This window comes from Adiantum capillus-veneris, chromosome 5 (genome assembly GCF_014529385.1).
Source record: "Adiantum capillus-veneris isolate H3 chromosome 5, ASM1452938v2, whole genome shotgun sequence".
Taxonomy (NCBI): Eukaryota; Viridiplantae; Streptophyta; class Polypodiopsida; order Polypodiales; family Pteridaceae; genus Adiantum; species Adiantum capillus-veneris.
Genome location: NC_140935.1, coordinates 65,352,727 through 65,362,523, shown reverse-complemented (window position 1 = coordinate 65,362,523; position 9,797 = coordinate 65,352,727). Strand labels below are relative to the sequence as shown.

The following is a 9,797-nucleotide window of genomic DNA, read 5'->3' as shown; positions in this document are numbered from 1 at the left end:
CCCAGTTCAGTGCCCTAGATCCGAATGCTCCTATAGGAGATAGGAGTATCGAGGGTTCCCTCCTCAGGACTAAGTGGCACGGGCATGGGAGGGTGGGATCTACGACCGGAGGATTATGGACCGTATTAAAAAGTAATCTAGGGTACCCTAGATTACTTTTGGCGCCGCCATTGGGATCTACGAAAAAGTAATCTAAGGTACCCTAGATTACTTTTGGCGCCGCCACTGAGATCTACGGCCCACAATGCCCCCGCCGTAGATCCGACCCTCCCATGCCCGTGCCACTTAGTCCTGAGGGGGTTCCCTAAAACTCCCCTCTTGGTCCTAAAAGCATTTGGGCACTACATAATGTATAGGTCTTAAGGGGGCCATGGAGCCAGTGAGGGCTTCCCGCCAACTTCCTCTTGACGCTCTCAGTCCGAACCACGTCAGCTTCTCCCGCACTCTATAGAAGCCGGCTTCCCTTGCGTGGTTCTTCACCGCTGCTTCAGCTATGGCGCGGCCCAAACGCTTCGCAGCCACCATTGGCGCTAGCAAAGGTAAGCGATTTCGAAACAGGCATCATGGAGGGCCTGGTAACGTGAATGTGTGTGTCTGTGCGCGCGCTTCACTCTCCGCTTTTGGTGCGCGTTTGAATGCCCTGTGTGTTTGCGTGCGTGTAGGGTCTCTCTTAGTGTGTTTGGATGCATCTGTGTGCAATGCACGCGTTTCCCATAATCACCTGTAGTTCTCTAATCGACTTCTCTTAGAACTATGCAAGAACGCATGGATGTCTTTAGGGATGCATCCATAAACCTGTGTAATCTCTTACATGAAACGATTTTTAAGCACTTAATAAATTGTTGAAGCAGGTCGTTTGAATGCTTTCTTGTTTTCCAGTTCTAAGGAACTGTAGTGGGTCCAAACTGGGTGATCTTATTCTTGGGTGATTTGTTCTGGTCCTCGCTTTGAGCATGTCGTTTCTTTTGTCATATGTATGCGTTTTGTTCAGTAAAGGAGCTTTTGGAGCCCAGCAACTCTGGTGTATCGGATGGGACCACTGAGGATAGCGACTATTCAAATGCTGTAAGTCGTAGCACAAGCAGCGACGGTAAGTGCTATACATACACTGTTAAGTTGCCAAACTGCGATGCAATATTTTGCCATGCCCCTGCTCTCAATTGTTCTGCCTTGTCAATGGTTGTGGCATTGGGACAGATGAACTGGATTCAGATGTTGAATACAAGTCTAAGGGGAGAGAGGATCAGAACAAAGTAGTTGCTGAAAAAGCAGTTCTTCTTTCTTCAGATGATGATGAAGTACTGCTTTCTGTGCAAGCTGCAAAGAGACAGCTTCCGGATGTTCTATTTGAGAAGCCGGCTGAGAAGAGTAAAAGAGGTAGGAAACGCCCTGCAAGAGGTAAAAAACACAAATGTGCTGCTGGTGATTCAAAGAGGTTGGAGTGGCAAGTTTGGGAGGACGAGCTTGTCGATGGCTGGGGGCCTTGGGGTGATGATTTTGATGAATCACACCTTGATGAGTCATGTACCAAGCCAGTTTTCCTGACAACTAATCCTCCGCCAGAGCTTCTCATGCCACTGCTACCTTTTCAGAAAGAATGGCTATGGTGGAGCTTGAGGCAGGAAGCCTCAGAAACCAGAGGAGGAATTTTGGCTGATGAGATGGGTATGGGGAAGACAATACAAGCGATTTCTCTTATCCTCACCAGTAGGGCTCTTAATTGTACCTCAATCAGCAGTCCTCCAACAGCTGATTGCTGTCCTTCCTTGCCGAGTACAACCCCAGCGGAAGAGCTGCCTCAATTAAAAGCCACATTAGTCATTTGCCCACTTGTAGCAGTCATTCAGTGGAGGAATGAGGTCGCGCGTTTCACCAAAGAGGGTAGTGTCAAGGTCTTAGTGTATCATGGAACCAACAGATGCAAAGATATAGCCGAATTGGCCAAGTACGATGTAGTCTTGACCACATTTGCAATTGTTGAACAGGATTACAGGATTAAGGTGATGCGACCTAAGCAACCATGCAAGTGGTGTCGAAAGCTCTTCTACCCTGATAGGATGGCTGTGCATTTGCGATATTTTTGTGGACCAGATGCTCAGAAAACAGAAAAACTAGCAAAGCAAAGGAAGAAGGCACCTAAAATGTTCAAAGGCAAAATGCCTTCAAAGGAAGGAGTGGAAACTTTGGACTGTGAAGATATCGAGGGGAAATCAAAGATCTCCAAGGCCTCTTTTCGTGAGGAAGGAATTGAGGATCATGTACTCAAGAAAGCTACCTCTGAGAGAGGTAGGAAAAGAAAGATTCAGGCAGTAGAGCTCGAGGGAGCTATTACTGAAGCATTGGATTCCTTACATGACCAGGATGGAGCAGGCTCTTCTACGCAACATAGTAAAGGGATTTCCTTATTACATGCAGTAAAATGGAACCGTATTATATTGGATGAGGTAGGAAGTGTTCTGAATGTGTTTTTGACTGTGGTATATTGCTTATAATCCTAAATTATGGTTTATACTGCACAGGCCCACTGCATCAAGGATAGGAAGTGTAGCACTGCTAAGGCAGTTTTTGCACTGCGCTCAAATTATAAATGGGCTTTAAGTGGCACTCCCCTTCAGAACCGTGTGGGAGAGTTGTATTCACTTGTATGTCCTTACCATTGTTGGTAGTTTATTGTAGTCAAGGTCTTTTACATTATATTACTGTCATTATGTTCCATTTGCATAAAATTTATTTCTTGGGTTTTGTTGTGATTGTAACTCAGGTTCGTTTTTTAGAGATAAATCCATTTTCATTTTATTTTTGCAAATCGTGCGAGTGCAAATCACTTGACTACAGGTAAGAATATCTTAATTCCTTTTAAGCGTTCATGTTGGATTTATCTATGAGGCAAAATTGAGAACTTTGTGTTTACGTGTGCAGCTTTGGGACGGAGTGGAGGAAGTGCAATAATTGCGAGCATTCTCCGATGTCTCATTTTTGCTGGTGGAATAAGGTGATGCAGACAGCAGATTTTCTAGTTTCTTCTTTGATGCTGGAATCTTAAAAGGTCCTTTAAGTGTTACATTATTTGGTTTTCAGTTTATTGCAAACCCCATCAAAAGAGATGGTTTCAGGAATGAGGGTCGGAGAGCAATGGCATTATTGAAGCATAAGTTGCTCAGTAGTATACTTCTACGGAGAACTAAACTAGAACGTGCAGCGGACTTAGCTTTACCACCAAGTTCTGTAAGTTCAAAGTCCTGTAGATTACAGCCTTCTAGCATCTTCTTGAATTAGAGACCAACCAGACAGTTCATTGTCTCAGAAATTTCTGCGACGCGATTCGTTCGATGCCAGAGAGGAGGACTTCTATCAAGCCTTGTACACCCAAAGCCAGTCTCAGTTCAACACGTAAGGATAGCTTCTTTGCACCAGATTTCGACCCTAATTTTCTCAGTTATAGTGTTGTAACCTGAAGTTATTCTACAGTTATATAGATGCTGGCACACTTGTCAATAACTATGCACACATTTTCGATTTGCTGACACGTCTACGACAGGTCACTTTTTCTTAAATCAGATTCACACATTTCTTTTTGAAAATAAGTACATTATGCTGACAGTGCCTTGAATGCAGGCTGTAGACCATCCCTACCTTGTTGTCTATTCAAAATCATCGGCCGGAGTATCCCCTCAGTTTGCATCGAAAAGTGATGCAGTCCTCACGGATGAACTCTGCAAAATCTGCAGTGATCCCTTAGAGGAACCTGTAGTAAGTACTAGTTACTTGGCTGAAGTTGTTGTTCCCTCTTGCTACTCTATGGCTATCCCCTGATTTTATTCCTTTGATTTAACAGACCTCTTCCTGCAAGCATACTTTTTGCAAAGCTTGTATTCAGGAGTTTGTCTCTGCGGCAACTGAATCGCCAGCCTGTCCAGTTTGTCAAAGTCCTTTGACTGTCGATTTTACCACTTCAAAGTCTAACCCCAATCGATCCAACAGTGAAAACACTAACAATGGATACAAACGCTCCAGCATTCTTAGTCGCATTGACTTGACACAGTTTCAAACCAGTACCAAGATAGATGCGCTGGTATTTTCTTCTATTCTTACAGTTAGTTTGGTCAGTAGAATTGTTATTGAGAAAATAGGATCAATTTTCGCAATCACCATCACATTGTTTTTGATGAGGTTTGTAAAAGTGTAAGTTTTGCAATAGAGGGCAAGTTTTTTGTTCAATTTAGTTATGTCCGTTCGTGAAGCTCAAGATGTGCTAGGTTTCACCACGTCCTTCAGCAGCGTAACACATGTGAAATACAACTTCCTTGTCAAAGTCTTCCACCCAGTTCATCCCTGTGATTTTTGAGGCTTTGTGCTTGCTGTTTCACCTAGAATTCAAAGATTTCTGTGTTACAGCAAGAGGGCTCCTCCATAGGCCCCCTAGAGGTGCCTACAGAGGGCCTCAAAAATAATGGAAGCAACTCCATACACCCTGCCGCGACCTGTAATCTCCTCATCTGAAAACTACCACATCAGCTTCGTTGGTGGGTGCTTCAACCACCCCCCAGACTGATGATCCGCCTTTGGATGGGATACTGTATTACTGCTGTTTTGGAGCAGGGAATGCTTATGCAGCTCCTGCCAAGTGTGCCCGTTCTCCCTGAGCCTTGAGGGCCCTCCACCCAGTAAAAGGTTCTTCACAGAGGAAGGCATATGGGGGAGAGCTCTTGGCCAAACATGTGGCTGACCCGTCAAGGTGGTTACCTGTGCCACGGTGTAGATTGTCTTTATCATAAGAGTTTCCTTTTTTTCTTCAATTTTTCAGTCTGGCAGGGTAAGTGTTGTCTCTGTTTTTTTTATTAAGAGGCCTTGATGGTTGATTGCAGCGGGAGGAAATTGATGACATGCTAGAGAGAGATTGTACAGCAAAGGCAATAGTTTTTAGCCAGTTCACGTCATTCCTGGACCTCATTGGGTATAGGCTGGAAAAGGTCAGCTTTTTAAATTTGTGCATTTGTGAAGTTTTGAGGTTCCTATACTTGACCCTTTGTTGTGATGGATACAGTTTGGCATCAAATGTGTAAAGCTGGATGGCAGCATGACTATTTCTGCAAGGGACAAGATGATTGAAAAGTTTACCTGTGATCCCAACATAAAGGTACTAAATTTTTGTGAACATTCTTTAATTTTAACCAAAAAGTTTGACAAACCGAAATTTTGCATGTCTTTGGAGGCGCTTGTGGTGTGCCAGGGGCCCTGAATTGTGTCAGTTTTATGTAAGCATTCTGTAACTCTTTCCCTGGCAGGTGTTCCTTATGAGTATCAAGGCTGGAGGCGTCGCCTTGAATTTGACTGTTGCCTCTCATGTATGAAGAGTTTCTTACTTCTCAAAATTTGGGGGGGGGGGGGGGGGGGGAGTCTTGTCTTTTCATGTGCTTCTCCATTTTGTAAGGGTAGCTTATGCTCATAAATATTCAGGTATTCTTAATGGATCCGTGGTGGAATCCAGCAGTTGAGCAACAAGCACAGGACCGTATACACCGCCTTGGACAGTACAAACCTATCAGGTTAAATTTCTCTGAAACACTCAATGAAATGCTTGCAGGTTTTAGGTCCCATATTTTGAAGGAAAAGAGTACTACAAAATATTCTTGTGGAATTGTCTTCAATCAAATATTGAATGGGCCTGCTTTTATGTGACTTGAATTACAACAGGGTTGTACGATTTATAATTGAAAATACGATTGAGGAACGGATTTTGAAGCTTCAGGAGAAGAAGCAATTAGTTTTTGAAGGGTAAAAATCTCTCGGTTTTTGCTTGTTTGAGTTCTCAGATAATGACCTGATACTAACTTTTTCCTTGCTCTTCAGGACTGTGGGAGGCTCTTCTGAAGCTCTTGGAAGATTGACAGCACATGATCTGTGCTTTTTGTTCACTTGCTAGTCCTATCCAAAATCTTTTGTATACCGAGCCTTTAGTAAAACGCATGCTCAACTAGGCATGCAATTTTTTCAACTGTACAGATTATTTAATAGATTCTTTACCGATGCCCATTGTTTGCCGCATGGTTCCAATTCTTTAAGTACTCTCCTAGTCATTACTCGTTTTGTCCCTTGCTACACAAGTCATGGGGGCACCTTCCGTGTACGTCTCATTAAGCATGAGCAGCCCCAATTAGACCTATACAAATACGATCCAGCCTTTTTTAATAGATTTTGTAGCTTGTACCTCGATTCTTTGGTCTTTGTACCCACTCCCTAGGTCATTTTTCATAAGTTGTACAAGCCCTTTAACCTTAGACCTAGGTATAGTCATAAGTCATGAGGTAATTTGCAGCTGGTTTGCTGGTTTTTTTAGAACACATCTTACTTGCCCTAATCTATATGATATAACTCGAAAAACATTGTATTTTCCCTAAAGTAGCTTGCGATTGTACAGTGACAACCCTGGTTTGATGAGTGGAGTTTTGCATGGTGCCGTTTCGGCTATGAGACAAATTCTCACAATATGCTATACCGAAATCTATAAAAAAAGGCTGGACTGTATTTGTATACACAATATACACAAGAAGTTTCGAAAAATTCTCACTATAAGCATCCGTTTCGGCTATGAGACTGATGGTATAGCATCCGGCGGTTGGTATAGAGCAGAGCTGTTATAGCTGAACATAATTAACTTTTTGATGACACTGGTGCATGAATGGGTACTTGTACATGGGTTTTAAGATTAAGCAGAGGGTTTTTCTTTCTAACACCATAAACCAGCTTGGACCTGGATGTTGTAACTCATGGACATCATTGACACCTGTCTAGTATGGTGGTGTACCTGGATTGTTTGGTTATATTGAGATATTATTTCCTAGGCACTATAGTGACTGTAATCACTATTTGAGGCTTGCAAAGGCTTTCAGGAAGAAGCCATGAGAAAGTACAAGGCAAGCTTTAGTAGAGGAGTTGCGGCTATTCATAATGTGTCACCCAGAGTACATGGGGCAAAAGCCCTTTAAATTAAATTACATCATAAGGTGCTAAGATTGTGCCTCTCCTCTGTTGACCCAAGTCCTTTTGCGCTTTATTTGTAGGGGGGTTATGGGTGTAGGTGATTTATGGGAGGCTACGATGCCATCTCCGTCATGTCGAGTGTTGCTCTACAATCACCACATGACCATCTTTGTCGAAGGAAATCTTTCCTTCCTTTCTTGCTGCTGAAATCTTTGGCATCACCTCTCTCGTGTGAGCCAGCTTTGAGAGAGTGTAAATCATCACTGAGAAAAATATTTGCTTCTCGAGGGTAGCGATCCTCCTATGCATGCTATCTCTTTCTTCATTCCTTTGAAGAATAGTGCTCTTCTCCTTCCTCTACTCTTCCACTTCATTTCTCCAATCTCTCATTCCTGTCTAGTGCCGACATCGTCTCCTTGTCTGCATGGAGTTTTTGTGGGTAGTTGGTGTCTTCTTACATGTGGGGGAAGTCATTGGTGCTTTTGCGACGCTTTCTATGAGAGAGAGAGAGAGAGAGAGAGAGAGAGAGAGAGAGAGAGAGAGAAATGAAATGAAATGTTATATTAACGTCTTCAAAAGGCCATAATGACCTATGAGACCCGAAAGTTACAAAGTGGTGGATCTGATACAAAGTCAGAGTAACAAAATAACCTAACAATAGTACAAAACAAAGATATATACTATGGGGTCCTAAGTTGATCGATGTGAACCAAGCAAAAGACAAAGCAAAGAATGGGTGGCTTGTTGGGATAGCTGAATCACAAGAGATCTAGCATCGGTCGTTGGCGAATCTCATCGTTTTCCTCCATGGTTAGTAGTATGACCGGGTGTCATGCATGTATGGCCAGCGTGCTCTGAATTTTTTGTCGTAGCCTCTGTCGTTGCTGTGTAGTTCTTCGCAGTCGCGGGCGCCTGGATTTCCCTAGTTCAATCGCTCGGTTAATAAGTGTGCCTTTGGTATGAGACGAGGGGGAGCTCTGCTGTGGGAGTGGCTCTTGCGGTTGTCCCGTGTCTGCTCTGAAGAAGTCTGTGATCCGTCTTTGAGACTGGCTAGCCTCGCCATTCATCAGGCTATCTCTGTGTGCGCAGCTCGAGCAAGAACAAACCCAGACATCTCTGATCTTCGTATCCCATGACTCTTGAGAGTGGTCCAAAACCTTCTCTGAGAGAGATGAAAAGAAATGTTATGGTTAACGTCTTCAAAGGCCAAAATGACCTATGAGATCAGAAGTTACAGCCCATTAGAATCTAATACTCTGCCTGGAAAGCTATGAAAAATAGAAAATAAACAAAAATTCTTAAGTTTAGGTCTGTCATACATTAATGGTTAGGTGGGAGGATTTACAAAGTAAACATGGTGAACAAGGTAGGGGAGATGAGAGCTAAAGGCTATCATAATACATCAATGCACCAAATTAATGGGAGGAGTGAGGGAATAAGGGGTAGAGGCTCAAAGGAGATCAAGCATCTCTCAAGGTTTACAACAACTCATTTCAAGAGATCAAGCATTGGTCTTTTTTGTAGGATGTCAATGTCCTCCATGTCGAGAAGCCTGACAGGTTGTGCTCGATGTCGATCAATGATGATCTAAATCCGCCTATGTATGCTTGTATCCTCTGATGTCGGGCTCATCTGATGGACATTTGTATTTAGTGATGTCCCCTATCTAGGAGGTAGTGTCTCCTCTCTGTTATTTTGCTATTGAGGAGGGGCTCTAAAGAAATGTGTGATCAGTGCAGACCCTCTCTCACTAATGTGTCCACCTTTGAGGAGAATCTACATATCTCTTAAGAGTTACAACCCCAGACATCTCTGGTCACAGTAATCCATGACCTGGCCAATGGTCCAAAGCCCTCTATAAACAGGAAATGGAAGCACCCTCTAATCACATAATGGGCAGTTCATCGACATATACACTCCTTCTGTCTCTGGTGCACGCTGACATACCTGCTGACAAATCCTCTCCTTTGGTGGTACTTTCCTCTATCGGCCTATCTCTATCTCGAGCTGGAGTGAGGAAGTGCAGATCTGGCCAATGGCACATCTCAAGCTGTGTGATAGGTGTGAGGTGTACTATCAAAACATCATCTGTAGTATGAAGATGTCCCTGATATAAAGCTATCTTTGTCCCTGGTGCCTATGAGGGCTCTAACCATATCCTTTGAGTGTCCAGTGGGATGAGGTCTTGTCTAATGACTCTAGTTATCTCCTGATGTGTCAAGGTGAGGGAGGATGCATTGATGGAGTATTGAAAGGGGGGTATTGTCCATGATGAACCCATGAAGCTCAAACCGTGATGTCATATGTGCATACCAGCATGATGTCTCCCTCCATGGTAAGTTGCTTAGAAGACTCCAACAAGTTGGGCATATCTATCTCGGGGCAGCCCCCACATCACAAGAAGATTTAGAAATTTTCTCATGTAGGAAAAGAGAGTCTTTTTCAATGTTTTTCATACAATGCATAACATCATGAGCTTCTTCTCGAGAGGCACTGCATACCTATCTAGGTACGATTGGGGGCAGGGGACCACCGGCCCCGCCAACGGGCCGGCGGTCCCTTACCCCCAAACGTACCTAGCTAGGTATGCGGTGCCTCCCTCACAGAAGCTCATGATGTTGAGGTAAGTCACATCAATGGGTTCAGATGAAATCTCTCATTGGTCGTTGTCGGATCTCATCAACCTCCTCCATGGTCAATACTTTGGTTGGACGTCTTGCATGTCGAGCTAGGTCGTGGACGTCTTGATTTGCCTAGCTCAGTGGCTCGGTCAAGCACCGTACTATAGTATGGGTGGGCTCTGAGATCTGTTGTAA

At 43.7% G+C, this 9,797-nt stretch overlaps 1 protein-coding gene across 1 annotated transcript; it reads left to right on the top strand.

The window, feature by feature from the left end:
* Nucleotides 1-360: 360 nt before the first annotated feature.
* LOC147457449 (Helicase protein with RING/U-box domain-containing protein) lies at nt 361-6,213 on the top strand. The gene is made up of 17 exons (XM_086512337.1): nt 361-539; nt 992-1,090; nt 1,198-2,444; nt 2,520-2,642; nt 2,762-2,835; nt 2,920-2,992; nt 3,079-3,225; nt 3,305-3,390; nt 3,469-3,538; nt 3,616-3,750; nt 3,836-4,072; nt 4,866-4,970; nt 5,045-5,137; nt 5,286-5,345; nt 5,458-5,546; nt 5,695-5,775; nt 5,851-6,213. Exons 1-17 carry the CDS (start codon nt 494-496, stop codon nt 5,921-5,923), a joined length of 2,838 nt encoding a protein of 945 aa, XP_086368463.1. The 5' UTR covers nt 361-493; the 3' UTR covers nt 5,924-6,213.
* Nucleotides 6,214-9,797: the final 3,584 nt, after the last annotated feature.

Coding starts and splice junctions, on each gene's coding strand:
- LOC147457449 (XM_086512337.1), top strand. CDS start 494: ATGGCGCGGCCCAAACGCTTCGCAGCCACCATTGGCGCTAGCAAAG. Junction 2,836..2,919: donor TGCAAATCACTTGACTACAG/GTAAGAATATCT, acceptor TTACGTGTGCAG/CTTTGGGACGGAGTGGAGGA. Junction 5,547..5,694: donor GGACAGTACAAACCTATCAG/GTTAAATTTCTC, acceptor GAATTACAACAG/GGTTGTACGATTTATAATTG.